The 17746-nt window shown below is 46.3% G+C and overlaps 1 protein-coding gene across 1 annotated transcript; it reads right to left on the bottom strand.

The window, feature by feature from the left end:
* Positions 1-2741: 2741 nt before the first annotated feature.
* LOC120949026 (uncharacterized) lies at positions 2742-14719 on the bottom strand. Its single transcript, XM_040365964.2, has 2 exons — positions 12589-14719; positions 2742-5882 (listed from the first exon to the last, which is right to left on the bottom strand). Exon 1 carries the CDS (start codon positions 13594-13596, stop codon positions 13135-13137), a length of 462 nt encoding a protein of 153 aa, XP_040221898.2. The 5' UTR covers positions 13597-14719; the 3' UTR covers positions 2742-5882; positions 12589-13134.
* Between the last annotated feature and the right edge of the window lie 3027 nt (positions 14720-17746).

Here is a 17746-nt window from a genome sequence, read left to right as displayed (position 1 = left end):
GCTGTTGTTGTGCAAGCTAGAAATCAGCATGCCAACCAGCTTCCCGCCTCGACAAGCCGTGATTCCAGTTTTGCAGGCGTTTAAACAGGCTTTAATCTTTTATTCGTTTTTGTTACGTTCGCTCGTTTCGGTGGCGCGAATAAAATTGGCGCGCAATGATTTTTCTGCGCACACACACACATGCACGTACATATCGATCGACAGACGATCCTGGCTCCATACCCCTTCCCGTTTTCCTGTCACCCTTTCTGATTCGGCAGTGGCGCGTTTGCTTGCATAACAATTGCCGGTCGCGAGCGCGATCTCCACCAAATACGACGACGACGAAGACAACGATCATGACACACGACTGTGCGCGCGTGTGTGAGTGAACGAGCATGTGTGCTATGTGTGTTTTATACTTTTTCTTCCCTTTTCGCTGTCATCACAGGCGAGTTGTTTTTGTGTGCGGTGTGTGATTTTAGCATAAGTCCTTGAAATTATTTTTGTCGTTTTTTTTTGTTCACTGTTAATGCGTCACCCCCCCCTGCCTCTCTCCCCCATAGAGTTGCTGCGCGCCATTACGCTGATATCGCGTCTCGCGCCGTACATCACCACGCACATTTGACGACGCTGTGCGCGGGGTTTGATCGACGCGCAGCTCCAACCCCCCTCCTCCCCCACAAACATTTCGCGCGCGTTCCTTTTCTGTTTTTTTTTCTCCTTCAGCAAATCACTTCCCCACATCCCCCCGTTCAGCGCCACCACACCAAACGCTCGTTCCCTTCCAGCGCGAGACGAACTGTTTTCTCGCGCTTTCCTAAGCGTACTATCGAGCATGTTTTGTGTCTGTGTATGTGCATGTGTGTTTGTGTTTTTTCTATCGTTTTGTTTGTTTGATGTCGTCGCAGTGGCGTTCTCTGTCTCTTTTCTACATGCTTGCATTTCGCATTTACCGCACCACCCATCCACCATCCTAAACGGGCAGGGACGGGCGATTCTCGGGTGTCGCGCTGCGCGTTGTTATCTCCCGCGCGCGCGCGCCTTCCTCGGGCCTGCTGGTGTGTGTTGGTTTATCATTTTTATTTTAGAAATCGACCGCCGTACGATGGATGAAGAAGAATGTGTTGTGTTGTCGTACCGTGGTGTTTGTCCGGGCTGCGTTTGCTGCGTTCATCGCGCTTCTGGCACGCTACTAACGCGCCTCAGTTTAGCACAATATTCCATCACCACTACTACGATCGTCAGTACCGCCAGCACTACCACCAGTACTATTTCCACCACCACCGGGAGTAAGGTTTTGGTAGTTGCGTAGATTCCAAATGCTCCGCTTTACATCTCGCCATACGTTACCGAGGACGAGGACCAAATTTGGATACGGGGACGGTTCGCGCATTTTTTGGCGCCAAAAATGTGCGACCCTGAAGCGTTTTGTTGTGTTTTTTTTTTTTTGGAAAGGGAGGGCCTTTTTTTGCGCCCCAAAAAAGGAGTATAGTTTTGAAGATGTTCTTGCACAACTGTACACAGATATGTATTACGATGCAGATTGCCATGTTAAGTGTGTTTGAAGTATGTTGTAGACCATGTCGCTGAAGACAGTCGGCTTAGGGATAGGATATGAAAGATCATATGCTTACAGGAAACGATTCTCCTGTTTGTGCACCTACTTAACAGCGCAAAACAGTAACTCATCGTACATCTATATCATTGGAATGATAAATATTTGGGGGAAAAATACCAGTAGCGCACGCACGCACTGCCACGACTTTAACTAAACAAACTAAACACGATCGATCATACATGTCCAGATGTTCCCCACTACAGATCGTCCCAAACTTCCCAACCAATTCGACGACAACCAACCCACAAACGGTTCCAACCTGCCATGTTCGTGATCAAACACTACAACTTGTCACGCAATTATTAAACAAAATAGATAACTGTCCAGATAGCGTGTCGTGTGTTGCGTTGTGGAAGCGACGAAATTACCTCTATGTTGCTGCTTCTTTTCCCTTCAACAGTGAGTGGAGTAATAGTTTTCTTTTCCCCTATCTTGTCTATCACATAGCACTGTGTGTGTGTGTGCGTTGGTCGCATGCGTGTTTATTTAATTTTGCTTGGGATTTTTTTTTATTCCTTATACGCACCCGATAGGTGCCCAGCAGGTGTGTCGGCGCGGTACTGTGGGGGGGGGGGGGGCGTTATCAGCAGCGTTACACCTTGCGAGAATGGTTGGTTGGAGCAAGATGGAGGACACGGTCCATTTCACCGCCGGGTAGGGTGAACTCACGCACTGCATGCGTGAGTGTACTGGATTACCACTTACCGGTTTATGTTTCGATTACTACTCACCGTGCTGACTTGTGTGACCTTTTTTTCGTGTGCGTGTGGAGAAGTAAAGCACAAAAACAGACAACATTACAAAGAACGTGTTACGCCTTGTCTTCTTTCTACTTGGGGCAGGGTTCGAATAGATTAGGCGCTTTGTGTTTGTATGTGAATAATGCTTAACTTTCTCGACCGGCAGGCACTCGATGTCAATGACACTTGCAGTTGCCCGGCGTGTGTCATCACCCTTCCGCTTGCTAAGGAGTGCTTTCACCAGATAGGTAAATAACCTTCTGCATTGTGCCATGAATGCCAGGACCTTTGTTCTTTTCCCCACGCTGAGTTTCGTTTGCATAGGTAAAATTTTCGAATGTCTTACTGTTTGTGTTCTGTACGCCAAAGAAGTGTAGAAAATTAAATGCAACACTGGAGTCTTGTTTTCAATATTCACATTTCAAAGATCATTTTATTGCTGTATTTTTTGTGTTTTCCATTTCTTCACATTTGCTGTAGAATTTTCTTTTTTTTCCATACATGATAGGTAAGTTTTGTTTTTCTCTCGTTTTACTTTTGTTTTATAACAGAAAATGGTCTTGAATGCATTATCTATCATCTATTTTCCCTTTCCCGTAAGCACAGAAAAAGGTAGGGGAAGGGACGTTTTCTACTTTGCTTTCGACAGAGAAACACTCACTACAAAAAAATCTCCCTTATAATAAATTTTACACTACATTGGACCATTTTCATCGCGCTTACCCTCTATCGACGAAGTACATCCTAACAGTAATAACATTTTGGTTGAAGGATAAATAATTAACTAATTCTGCTCTCCTCGTCTTCATCGAATGATTTCACTTTTGAATGCATGTTTTGTGAGTGTCTGTGTGCACGATGCAACTTAAAATGTTTGTTTAGTGTTTTATACTTTAACAGCTGTTAACGATACTCTTCCATTGAATCTTGGTGTTTATACACATTTCACCGCTCGGGCTGAATTGATTGTGTGTGTGTGCAAATCGAAATTGTTTTGTGGTTGACATAATTAGGAATTGTTGTAAAAATTAACTTAAGTGTACTCTCCTCTGCCTGCAAATCCTAGCGGCTAGTGGAGCATAGCAACAACGGCTGGACTTTCTATTACAGTCTAAAGATGATGGTTTTTAGTGTGTATTAATGTTTTCTTTATAGACATAATGTTGTTTTGAGGTGCATATTAGTTCCTGTATGTATTGCCGTTGCGCACACGCCTCACGTCTGTTCTCTCGTATGGCAAATTTATAGATCAATTTCACTAATCTCAAAATGGGTGACACAAAAAAAAAAACAAACAAACATATATAAACAAAACAAACATAATAAAACGTCTTGCCCTACTAATGATTAAACCGCTCGATCACATTCATTTGGTACGACAGACACGCACTGGTGACGATTCTAGTGTTTCTATTGTTTCGTATTGTTTCGCTGTTGCTCGTTCCTTTTCTACGTGCAAAAAAAAAAAATGATTCGTAAGGCACCTGTTTTTACTGGAAGTTGGGTAAAAGGATGTTTGATATAGCTTTGTTTCTCTTTGTTGTTCAACTTCATCCTTATTATATACATGAACGCCACGCTCACAATTTGTGCACACACTTTAGCATGGTGTTGCTCAACAATGTATGCATTTCCTTTCCTAATTAGGAAGACACATGCATCAAGATCACGAGAAAGGAAGAGAAAAATGTATTTTTTTAGCATAACATAAGCAAATTTTTCCTTTCTATCAGGTGTGTTGTGCTGCTTGTTGAAAGCAAAAACGTACTGAAAAGAAAAGGGTTTACCCTACTAAGCTTTACATAACAATGGGAGAAATGAGGGAGAACAGAGCAGGACTCAATCAAATGGGAAGAAAGGAGCTACAATAAAAAAATATGATTAAACTGAGATCGGAACTTTGATAAAAATTTTCCTTCACTTCACCGCAATTTGTCTGCACGCTCTGGACTGTTAGCGCCCTTTGACTGCACACGATCATGCTAGTCAGATAGTCGAAAACAGCCAGATCGTTCACATTGCAGCGATACAACAAACAAAAAAAGAATAAAATAATATTAGTCAATAATGAATCAAACGAGCTACACGATACAAAATATAAACGATATAATTTAACGATTATTAAACGCCTGTCCGCACGAGGCGGAGAATTGGACTTGTTACGCTACGGTTTAACGCATCTTTCCTCAAGTTTTGCCTCGAACAGTCGCATCCATTACCATTATGCCACGATCACTAACGTTCTAGTGCTTACAAAACTATGTAGAGCGCGCCTAGCGTCATCAACCATCATCTCCTTAGACATACACGTTGCCCCTTTATTAGGGTTTGTGTTATGCAATACAGAAAACGATCGAAGTGAAACAAAAATCGTAAACAACATATAGTGCCATTTAAAGGTACCATTAAATGGATACGTTGATATACGAGAAACGGATTGTGCTGCATGTCAACTTGAGTTATTACAAACATACATACAAGACATACAAGAAAAAGAAGAAGGGGCGATCGTTAAAGAAAACATTTGAAGCGGTGATGTGTGTAGCAAAAACGAAAGCAAATTAAAAAAAAAAACTATAAACAATCTTAAAATAAGTCAAATTTAGGGAAAATCGTTACGATTCAAGGACACTGGAAAAACAAGGCTTTGCTTTAGCTTTTAATGGTAATAATGCAAACATCGTTTGCACCGTTTTCACTACCTTAAAACTATTCTATACCGCGGGAATACGAACAAAAAATACGCGTGCACACACTTACTACACACACACACACACACTCACATCGCTTAGACAATATCACATGAGATCGTGTTAATTTTTTTTTTGCTTGTTTGTAGTACTCCTGCTCTCCTGCTCTGTTTTCTGGTGCTCTGCCTGGCAAGGAGCTTGCTTCGTACGGATCGCAACAACCTCTGTACTTAGCCCGGAGCTTGTTTCTCGTTACCCGGCAAGGGAGTTTTGATTTGCTTAGCTCAAATGTGTTTCTCATACTATTCCACCAGCTGTATGGTTGTTTCTGTGTTGTGTTGTCTAACGCTGTTCAAACACCATAATGTTCTCGCGTGCTGTTCGATCAATTATGTTGTCTCGTCTCTTCCAAGTTCCGGCTCTGGTACAGACCAAATTCTTCAAAGATACACACAGCGTGCTGGGCGGTGTCGAGGTACCTTCTTGAATTATGATCTGCGCCAACTGCTGCCGGGTGACACACACGGATGCCATCCACCAACCATGAGCTCGTGCAACGTGGAGAAGCAACATTGTACGCGTGGTTTGCGTGCTCCAGCACCAGACCTTACTTATGGTCGCAAGCGAAACGGTTTCAGTTACTGCTTCTTTCACGCGAACAAGGCCAGCCAAAAGCGCATGGGGACAGCCGACGGAAGGGCGCAGCAAAAGTGGCGCGAGCCCGGTCGCGTGTCATTCGTGTGCAGAAGGAAAGATGTGATGGGGTCGCTACGGTCGCGCTCGGTAGTGTTTACTTTTTGGTTGCGGCATTTTTCGCCCCGGAAGGTGAGCTGCATCGCCATCATTGCGAACCTGAGAGAGAAGGAAACAAGAGAAGGCGGGAAAGAGAAACCCATTAGTATGCAGTGTTTGATGAGAAGTTCAATTATTACGAAGGAATTCTTAAAATAAATAATAAAGCATGCAAATCGAACGCCATTTAAAAGATTCTGGTTTTTTTTTCGTCACGTCATGCTATACGGCGCCACCTTTGTTTGCGCAAAATCGCGCGCCATTTTCTGCGCGCCAAAACACAGTGCCTCCCGTCCACTGCCGATTGGGGTATGTCTCTGTTATTTACGTTTGCGTTCGTTGCGGATTGATTCGGGGCGTGCCGGAGGAGAAGATGGAAGCGTTTGCCTCCCGTCGCTCGCCTCATCCGCTCGCCTCCCAGTGGCAACGCGGCAGCAGACACACACAAAAACAACACACACCAGTTAGCGGACGTGAAGGTGGCCCTGTTATCACCGGAGCCGCGCGTATGCACGGGCAGAAGAAACTGTCCAACGCACACATTAAAATCTCGCGCCAATCTAAGACGTCGGCAGCGAACGAACGATCGTGCGCTCGCTCTCGCGATTTTTAAACCTTCTCCCGCGCTTACGAACTCGGCCACAGCAGAACCATGTCCGTCCGTACACCACCGCTGTTAGAGGGGCGAGTAAAGGAGTGTAAGAAGTGGTATCTTGCACCCCAAAACAGAAGCGCTAGCGACACCCCCTTACCTCGTCAAACAGAGCGTCACTACGCGGAGATGAATATACGCTAAGTTTGTTGGAAAAGTGGCGAGCGTGTACGTTTGCAGCGCGTCCGAGGGGTAGAAGACATCTTCCTTCTACAGCATTAGAGAGGAGCGAGACGCACGTTGTAATCGACGGGAAAGGAAATCTGCGGTGCGTTTCTCTTCTTACTATTTTCGCTCCAAAAATATTTGCGAACGCGTGCGCAAGAGCGCGAGCGGGCGCGCGCGCGCGCGCTTTTTGGATGCAGCCCAGTGGACGCTTCGACATCGGTGCCATTTAGATGGAGGCGGAGAGGCACATAAAAATGTTTTCTGCTAACAGCGCGGAGGTGTTAAAGGTGAACGCGTAAAGATTACCTTTACGAGCTGCTTGTGCGAGGACGAGCAGCATCTTGTTTTATGGTGATGCTTTCAAGCTTGGGTGCAATTAAAATGGCCGGCCTTTTGCGATAAGCGTGAGTGTGTGCTTAATTCTTTGTTAGATGTAGCTTAGCCAGCTATCTTTAAAAAAAATTAGGAACCAGTTTTAGAATTCCCTAGCACGGGGTAAAAGCAACGACAAGCAAAGATCAATGCTTCGTGTAATGAATTCTCGTTTAGCTTTGCGTTTGAACTAAACCACCATTGAGGAACAGTGGTCGAAAGCAGTGAATGAAAGGAGGGCAAATGAATAATTCTAGCTAGTCGGTTTATTTAAATGCCAAAACTATGCTAAAAAAACACGACACTGAAATTTAAATTGAACGGATTGTCTCTCACAACAAGAGAGACAAAACGAGCTACCCAGAGCTCCGGAACCAAGCTCAGGCTGTGGTTGTAGCGTAATTTGTTACAACCGGAAGTGACCGGTCGCATTATGAGATTTTGCATGCATAATGCAATTCTACAATCAGCTAAAATCAGCCACACTCGCAGGGAAGTAAGCAGCAAACAAACGGATTGGGTCATTAATTTGGGCCCGCCGGCAACGGACCTGCAGCGAAGAGTGCAGTTACCCGAACGCTTCGCTCCATTAACGGATTTGTCTTCACTTGCTCGCATTCTGTGCCAATGCGTACAATAAATAGACATTTTATTGTTTTAATGCGCTGAGGGAAAACTGCCGCTAAGGAGCGACAGTGTAGTGGAGGCAGCATCAAGCGTTGCTTTAAAAGTTTCTCGTTACGCTCACACGCTTGCACGACCCTTCAGAGGGAGGCCGCAAGGCACCAAATGCGTTCCTTTACGGTCGGTTGGCTTTGCTGAACTTTAAAAAAAGACGGTAATGTCTTCAAAAAATACACAAGCACAACACACACCCCCGGAAAGCAACTGCATCCCAAATTTTAGCTCGGTGGTGGGGCAGCCAAGTCCATGTGTGTACGGACGTAAACGATGTACCGCCACGAAACACGGCGCCTCTTGGTTCGCGTGCAGTGGCGTGTAAAGTGTTGCACAAATGAGATTCTACGTGGATTGGGATAATGAGCTGGAGCGGGTGGAAACGGTAGAATAGGACAGCACGTTACAGTAGCTGCTAATTGCTCACGTTTCGTCGATGCCTCGTACGCGGGCGAGTACGCGGGTACTGTGCACTTGATTTGTTATGGCTGCTGCTGCTGCTGCCTTCATTAGTGGAGTAGCGTTTTCCACGACCATTAATTTTGCTTTTTTAAGTAGAGAGATTTTAAGTGACTAAATCTATTACGGCTGAGCAGTTGTGTTGGGCTGGGCTAGCAAGCGTATGGAATTGCCACTTTCGTCGGCTTACGACCTGTTGAGTTATTAGCACCAAGCACGGAGCTAGTCGTCTGCAAGAGGGATTTAAAAATTGAATGCCAAGCAGCTGCTTTTTCAGCGGATAAAGCAATAAATATTCGCTACACTTTGACAGCTTTGAGAAGGAAAATGGTTAAAATTGTGGAACCATAATTGGCGCTAGGCTTCATTATAAGAAACGGACAGCAGCAAAAAAACACATCTTTCGTTGCCTTCGTTTGGCACACAGTGTATGGCGCCATTAATTGATCCAAATTCGACCCAACGCATCAATCGCCAAAACCGCCACCCGTTCTTTTTTACTGCGCTTGCGCTTAATTTAATTTACCCGCGCTCACACACGGCCCACACTTCGAGAAAAAAAAAAACACTTCGAAAAAAAGAGACAACGTTTCGTTCGCACCAAGAAGGTGGAAGGTAATGGTGTGTGCAGCAAAAGTACACGGGCTGTTGCATCTCGCGACTATTTACTGCTGCTGCTGCAACTGGCTGGCTGCGTAAAAATAGAGAGGGTGAAGCGTACACCGACGAAGCGTCATTTCATGACTTCATTCCGTTTCACATTCTGCACAGCGGATTCCGTTGTTTTTTCTGTGCATGTGTGTGTGTGTTTGCGATATTTTTTTGTGTAAGGTACATTCACTTCGCACCAACCAAGACGATACAAAGAAAGGTGCAGTGCAGAATGCATGATCGTTTCCTTGTTGTATGTACGCGCGCGCCCGCGTACTCCAAAATCGCAGTACATCACGGTGGTGCTGGTGGTCTGTGTTTCCCTTCTTTTGTATTCACCATTAGATGATGAGTGTTTGTGTTCAATTGATTGATTTCTTTTTTGTTTTGTTTTTAGTTTGGTAAAAAAGCATCTTAATGAAAGTGCATCCGCACAATTAACGGCCCCCCCACCCGTTCACCAGCAGTTAATTTATTTCTATTTATTTTATGGCGCTGCGTCAAGTGGCAGCAACGATCGCCGACCGTTTCGATCGGTGCACGGTGCAGCCGACCACCGTGGCCATCAACTTGGGTGCAGTAAAAAATAATCATCACACCCGATTGGCGGCATTGGCAGCGGCCGGGGTCCGCGCACTACCTCGTATTTAATCGCAAATGCATTTTAAGTAATGTATTGTGAACGCTGACGGCTGATGTGCTGTGCATTCAAACAAAGGCCAAACCGGGGCGCACTGCTACTCCTTCTGCCACTTTCCGGTGTGTAAATTGACCAGCCGCAGGGGAGGGAGGTCACACCGTTTTAATGGTGGAACGATGAGCGTTCGTTTCCAACGATCACGCTCGCTCACAAACTTCTTCCCTGGGGTGGAAATGTGCAGCAGTGGAAAGAAGCGCTCAAAAAATGCTATTTTTGGATTAGTTGCACCATGACCGGGCCAGCACGCCAGCGACCAGCGTTGTTTGTTGGCTGTTTGCAGAAGGTCACGGAGGAAGAAGTTGCGCCTTTGGCCCCACGCACACCCAAATTAGTGATTCAAAGCGATTGCATCCGTTGCTGGTGGTCGGTGTGGGTCCGATTGCTTGTCCGTTTTGCGTGTGATTCGAGCTTGTTTCCCCTCCAACAGAGAACAATAATTACCATTGCAACCAAAAAACTTCAAATGTTGCAAACGCGTCATTCATGATTGTTGAATATGTATGTCTCTATTTTAGCATTTTGAGTTATGGCGTATGGCAATTGTGTACAAATTTAAAGGTTGCCAAAACTTCAGTGCGAATTATTTAAATGAAACAGTCTCCTTCTGCCAAAAACCGCACAAATTGATAGTACTAAAATAGCGCGCATCGCGAGATCGATGTACGACCTTCACCTTGACAAATATCGAGCCTAAAATGCAAACACGCGCCCCACTTCGGCTGGTGGTGTTGTTTTGCTTTCATTATAATTGGAAAAACAAAACAGAAAATAAATAACAAATAAAAGAAAACGATAAGAAACAACCATTGCAAAATAACACATTTTCTTATCTTCGTGCGAAAAGAGAGAGAATGAGAGCGAGAGCGAAAAAGTGTGTGTGTGTGTGTTTTTTTGTAGACTGCAGTATGGGTAAAGGGGGATGGGAAAAGGGGACAAAAAAGGTAACAATTTTCATACCGTTTGTACCTGCTAGTGTTGTTGTTTTTCTCGCCGGTCAGCAGAGCTTCTCACGACCGAATTGTACCATCTGTGTAAATACACGCCTTCGTGTGTACACCCTTTCCTAACGCACCGCACACGAAACTGCGCCCGGTTATGGTTTATTTTGCTGTACGAGTGGCATCGAGTGTCTGTGTGCGAAGATGATTATTAGTTCGAGCCATCGTCGCCGCCGCCGACCACCAATCTAACCGGCGCGCGGGGGCTTTGGCGCGAAAACACATTTCGGTGCGGGGCTCGGGGCGTTTCATCAACACGGAAGCTGCTGGTGCGTTTCTTAGAAGACGAACGTAACCTCTCCTTTCGCGCCATTTCTTCGCGCGCGCGCGCACGGGCAGACATGGTGGCTGCAGGAAAAGACAAGCTACCCCATTTCACAACCACACACGCTTATCGATCGATCGTGCACGTTGGGCGCCCGGACCGGGGTGCACCAACACCAACAGCCACAGCATAAAGAGGCTGTTCCCGCCCGCTCGCCGCATATGAGCGGACCGATCCCGAGACTCTGTCGCGTAGGAGGCTGTGTTTTGGCGCGCAGTCGGCAATAAACGGCAATTTGGGTTTCGTACCTTGTTCGGTGTGTTGCGAATTTCGGTGGGCGAATGTAGGCACACAGAGAAAGATACGATAACGACTGGGGCATAGAATCGGGCGGCAACAATGAGCGAGCAACAGATTGCGTCAGTTGCACGCTGTTTAGCAGGAGAGATGGAAACATTCACGGAAAAGGTGTTTCTCGCAATCAATTTAGATTATTTGAGAAAAGGAAAACAATTTCTTAAAACATCTCCACACCTTGCCAGGCACTGGCAGTGCGGGAAAATGTGGTCCAGAGCATACAGGGAACAATTGCGCGCCCAAATTTTGCTTACACCATCGCGCAGAACAAAAAGGGCGCGAGGGATATAGAAAGGAACAACCGATGAGAAAGATTGATAAAAAGCGCACTCGCGCCAAAAAATCCCGTTCCCTGCTGCGCACGCGTGCGCGCGCGCTTATGTTCGTCCGAGTGGATGTGTGTGTGTGTGGAGGAAACGAGGGCGGGAAAATGGGACCCGAAAGAACGCATGCACTTTTATGCCGGACCGAACAGGCGAAAGCAAACCCGACAAGAAGTCCCGACGGGGTTTACCCCGGTCCCAAAATTTGTTGGCGCGCAAAATCTCTTTCCCGCTGGTTCTAAGCGAATGTGTGTGCGCGCGCGCGCGCATTTTAGACAGGTAAAAGAGAGAAAAATCGATAGAGAGAGAGAGAGATCGTGTGAGATCGGGCGCATCGAGATTCGGGATGGTTGCGCCTGGAAGTTCCAGAACGATCAGGTGGTCGGGCCAAGGGCCGGTGCTTTCCGTACCGAGGGGTCTAGTGGGTCAAAAGGAGGGAAGGTCACCAGTCTGTACCATCCTTTCTGAACCTCTCCCGTTTTTTGCCCGTCCTTCCCGGCCTTACCTCATGCTGGCGAGCGCTCTCACGCACACATTCCGTTTTTGGCGCAAATTTCTTATGTTTTGTATGCGCAGGCGCCTGACCAACATATCTCTTTCTCGATAGGAAAGGCAGTTTCATGAAATTTATCTTGAAAAGTCAGTTCATGGAATGAAGTGATGCTCCAGCTAGCAGTGTAAAGTATTTCGCATGATTTTTTATCCTATTTTGCCATACAAATTGGGCATTCAAAATGCGTAAAATTCGGGAGGGAAAACTTGTGCTCACATATACGCACAACAAACTATGGGCGAGAGAGCGAGAGAGCCGCTCACATGACATATGATCGGTTTTGCGCGCGCATCCTTTTCGGTCAGGTGTGTTGTGCGTGGTGGCGTAAAGGCACGCACACACCTTGACGAAAGAAAGGTCCCTCTCTCTCTTTCTCTCTCTCTCTCTTTGCCATATTTTTCTTCACCCGCACAAACACACACACACGCAGGCTCGGTGTTGTCGCACAGTTTTGCCGCCCAGCTGGTGCAAAGGCGCGGGAGAATGTGCACTTTTGGCGCGAAAATGCATTCCACCGGGCGCGAAGTCCGTGCGCTCATACCTTCCCATGTAATTTTCCCCTGTTTAAGCAACGGAATAAGGAATCTTACCTTTCAGTGTGTTTGATGCTGGTTGATTCTACAAAACTGGCCGGCTCCATTGGTATATTGTTTTTTTTTTTTGTGTTGCACATACGCACTTGGTTGATACACTTTACACACTGCGAGCCTTTTGTTTCGCTGCATTTGATGCGATGCGATGTTCTCTCTGCGCTAACTCTTCGCTCAACGGACACAGTTTGTTAGTGCTTTTTTGTTTGTTTGTTACTGTTTGCTTGCTTTGCGGTTAATTGTTGTAATTTTTTGTCTAGTTTGTGTGTTTACTTTGCTGCACATTTCTCTGCTTTTTACTACTTTTGCTTTTACACAGCCCACAGGTGTTTTGGCGGTATTGCACTCTTTTGGTGGCGCGCGCGTCTTTTCTTTCTTGTTTTTTTTTGCTCCCTTTCTCATCCTATAAGGTTCTTAAAAAACAAACTCACAACTAGAGTGACACAGAGGTTCACGGCGGGGAGCTCTCGATGGCGGTCTTGTAATTTCACGACTCCTCACTTCGTAAGACCTGCTCTGCTCTGCAACAGCCCACCGGCTGTAGCATCACTGGTGATGGTGACGATTGGACGACACCGAGCTGCTGCCGGAGGACGAGGAGGACGAGGAGGTGGTAAGCCCGCGGCCCGAGTACGGATCGAACCCGTACCGGTTGATGGTGCGCTGCCGTTCCGCCTTGGCGTGATCGTCGCACACCCGCTTCGTCTCGATCGGATCGGGCCGGATGTCGAACAGGCAGCGCTTGGTCGACGGCCGCATCCTGCCGAAGGCGGAGGACGTGTTGGCGGGCGAGTGGGGACTGATGCGGCCACTGCCGAGGCCGCTCGATCTGTGGCTACCGCTGCCCACACCGCCGTGCGTGAGGCTGCCGCCGGACGCGCCAATACCGCCGCCGATACCGCCGCTCGAGCCGGTGCCGTTGTAGTCGTAGGCGGCCGTAACGCGGGCGGATGATGCGGCGGCCGGCTGAGGCAACACGTTCGGGTGCTTTACGCTGGAGACGGTCATGATGGGTGGGGATGGCGGTGCAGAAGAATTTGGGGAATGGGTAGTTACCGTGCACTGGGTTTTCGTTCACAGCCGATGGCGATGGCTTCCTTTCTTAGCGTCGGTGGAAGATTTACGCTTGGAAGGGCCCTTTATTTCTCTCACTCTTACACTTCTATTACACACAAACACATGTACGCAAACTCTCACACACACACATGATATAATCAATTAAAAGGACATTTCACCGGCGCAGCCACACCCTCATGCACATTTGCGTTTTTGCTTGTTGTACTTTCGAATCAACTTGCAACACTTTTGGCACGAACTTTTCCGACTCGCACAGTTGAAGCTTTCACGACATTATTTTCTTGCACAGCGAACACAGTTGATATTTTCTGTTAGCGTAAATGTTGCCCTGTTTCGGTGGGACGATCGTTGTGCGTTCGAGCACATATACTTACACACGCACACACACACGCGCTTTACTGACGACTCTCCTCCCCTATCACTAGTGTGCGGCTTTACTTTTCTAAACGTTTTATGGCAAACAAATCCACCAACGGGAGAGATCTTTCCTTTACGAGGCAGCTGGTGGGTGCAAATCTAACCACGCGAATGAACAGAAAAAAAAAAACGCACGATCACGACGACACACCACACATTCACAAACGCGGGGTACGCCCATTCACGACGAATCAGCCGACGCAGCGATCACATACACTCGGGAGTTCCTTCTTCAGGCCGTAGGAACCTTCCGCTTCAACTGCACATTTCTCCTCAACTGCACAGACGGTGGGTTTTCTTTGGTTCTTCACAACTACAAAAACAGTGATGTTCACGCACGGACAAGCGCTTTGTTGCACCGTTTGGTCAACACAATTTCACGAATTCACGGCCACTTACGAAGCAACGGCGCAAACATTCACAACACTACACACTACCCTTACTGGCGTTTTGATGCTGACAAAATACGCGCGAACGGCCGGTGACGGTGTACGATCTTCGTAATGGAATTAGGTGGGAGCAGGTATTTTACAGCCTTTGAGCAGAGCGCGAGCGAAACACGTCCGTTCGGCTCGAGAGATATGACGTGTTGTGAGCGAAGTGCGGAGCCAGACATCGCTCTACACCCGCGAAGCGAAACATCGGGCGGCCGGCTCTCTGGTGGCCGCCTCTTCGGTTGGCCACTCTCCGGCTTCCAGACTAAGCCGCTATGCTCGGAGCGCCAGGCATGGCAAACACACGCACTGGTAATGATGTTACCATGGGTAGAAACCACTTAGCTTGGGTACTTGAGTGTTTGTACTCCAAGATGTTTATAAAATCAGTAAAATAGCAACATATTGTGTGTGTTATTTTTTAATATATTGAGGAATGAAACAGTTTTAATTCTATTTTAGTGAAAGCATTGTAATTCCGAGGTAAAATTTATGTTTATGAATCGGTTAGTTTGACATTTCTGCATATGTTGCGCTTCAAATGAAGGTGCTCACTCAAGCACTCACGCAAATTGAAGCGTCAGGGCTGAGCAACTGTAAACAGATAATAGAGAGCTTGATGGTAAAGTCATTGAAACTCTTAATTCAGCATAAGTAATTTTATTTACCAAAGTGTTGCAAATGTTTAGTTAATTTATTTTTCCAGAGAAATTTAAAAATTGACCCTTTTTGGTTTTACTTGAACAATTAATGGACTGTTTTTAACTGGTTGTTTTCTCTTTAATTTACAACTGGTTAGTTTAAGTTCAAACAAAATAGTCCTACACCGGGAAGTTTTGAATTATGTCATTTGGAGTATTTATACATAGGCTTATGAGCACTTGAAATTACAAATAATTTTCTAATGTTTATACTCTACGATGCTGTCCGTATCCCACCAATCATTGCCATACAGTAACTCAGCACCGCGAGAGTCGCAAGCGTTTGAGGGGTAGGACATTAGCCATGTTTGAGTGACAAACAATGCATTCAGTTATATTTTTGGTGTTTATTTGGTTCTTTTCTGACTGATTGATGGTGCATCGGTTGAATCGATGCATTAATGTTGCCCCTTGTAAGTGACTTCAATCATCGTGAGAGCTGGAAAAGTTATAGTAAAGCATCAATTTGCTGGAAATGATTTGTTTAAATATCATTATATATGCATGCGATTGGTCACACAGGAAGAGTGTGGGTACATATTTGGGAAATATATTTGTAATAAAAGGCTGCAACCATAAACTTGCCATGGAATGGAATAATTATAAATTAAATAAATATATAAATTAGCTGCAGTAAAGTATACATAATTCAATCGTTAATTGTCGTTTTGGTATGTTAAGCATTATCCCCAGTCGTTTGTTTTTAATATTTGAATTACAATTGAAATTAAAACTGAGTTCCTTAAGCCAGGAGATTACAATATCATAAAAAATACACCCCGAAACCCCCCATCTATAGTTGACGTCACCGTACGGATGACCTCGAACCGTGGCTCACGTGCCCCTTTTTGTCTGTGTGTGTGCGGAGAAAGGCCATCGACGCCACGTTGTTACAGTTAAACTGTCTCAGCTTGACCGCTGACATCCACGACCTTGGGAGTGCTTTTGTCCTTTGGCTTCCGCCAGCGAGCAGTTGAGATGTGTTTGTGGTCTGGCCCTTCTTGACACAGCGCCCCATCCTTAAAGCTTGCCGGCGTGCTGCTAGCTCATCGACGGTACCCAATACCATGAGGGGGGGGGGGGATATCATGTTTCATCCAGCTTCATTTACATCGTGCCAGTGCAAACGTCGCGCCAACTAGCACAACGCTCGCTCGTGTTCATTTTGATTTGGCGTGCCATCGTTTGTGCACGTTTCGCTTCCAGGGCAGCATCGAGCTCCGGAGCCACGCTCCCTAGCAATAGATGATACGGTGAACTTTCAACGGGCGAACAGCATTCATTCGGCGAGCTGGCTGGCTGAGATCGCGAATGTGTACAGGTCGGTGCACCTCGCAGGGAACGAGAAGTTTGGGTTTACGCACCGCCACCTCGGTGGGGTTTCTTTCTAACGCCCGGAGGTCACAGCTGCCACAGACCGTCTGTCTATCGTGGAATCGTCCTTGTTTTTGGTTGTCGTTTTGTTGCTGCTTTCCCAAACGCGCTAAACCAGCCAGAGTGCGCAAGTGCGCGCTCGTAGCGCCTTCGTTTTTTGGGAGAATTTCGGAGGCGCTTTCACAGGCTCGCAATGTTTGGAAAGGGTGGAGAGAGGAAGACAGCGGAACCTCTAGAACGTGAACGTGTTGGAAGAAGAGAGTAGCAAACCGAGCGAGAAAACAACATCCATCGATGCTGCTCCATCGAAGCGGGACAATTTGCGACCCTTTGCGGAACATCATAGCTGAACTGGAAAATCAAGATACTGATGACACGTGCTTAACGACGAACGGGACAATCCGGCGATGATGCGGCGCTCGGGATTGCTAAAAACGGTCCAGCAATAAAAGCCTTGTTCATGGGCATGTTCGTTGGCTTTAGCTACGATGAAGGCAATTCCTAGCTTTACGGGGGGGGTTTTATTCTTTCTGGCGTAGAATTTTTGTGGAATGTAAAAAGGCAATCAAATGAAATAAAACATGAACGAGAAACTCGCACAAACAAGCATTGGCTTTATATTTAAATCAATTTTGGGTTGAAATGAATGTCATTGTATCTTTAACGTACATTATTTACGAGGAATAAAGGATCTATTGGTTCATTGATCTGTCTAAAATTATGCATCAAACGCAACCAAATATTGTAACAAATAGTGGTAATGTTTTTGTACAGTCTGATGATACTAAACCACACAGAAGGCCACACAAGTTGAGTGGATTGCCGTTATACGTTTAACACAGTTTGTGTTCTCGGCAAAACCAATAAAAACCACACCACGACATTAACCTAGATGCAGTGAAAACATTTGCCTCCAACATTCAATTGATATCTCAGCCCAGCCACTGTGCGCTTCCGAGTCCGAGTTGTTATTTAATCACCGCATAAAAGCCTTCAAATATCCTCGCACATGGCTGTTCATCCGGACGTTCACCGAACGGATGAACTAGCCAGCCGCTCGGTACCTCGAGCCGGAGTCGGATCCTTGCATCGGTAAGGTGGTTCGGGCTCGGCCCGACAGCCCGAGACAGCGCGAGCCTGCTCCAGTTGCAGTGC

The sequence above is a fragment of the Anopheles coluzzii genome, chromosome 2, assembly GCF_943734685.1.
Source record: "Anopheles coluzzii chromosome 2, AcolN3, whole genome shotgun sequence".
Classification (NCBI taxonomy): domain Eukaryota; kingdom Metazoa; phylum Arthropoda; class Insecta; order Diptera; family Culicidae; genus Anopheles; species Anopheles coluzzii.
The sequence above is the reverse complement of the archived record's forward strand: the minus strand, read 5'-3'. Positions and strand labels throughout refer to the sequence as shown.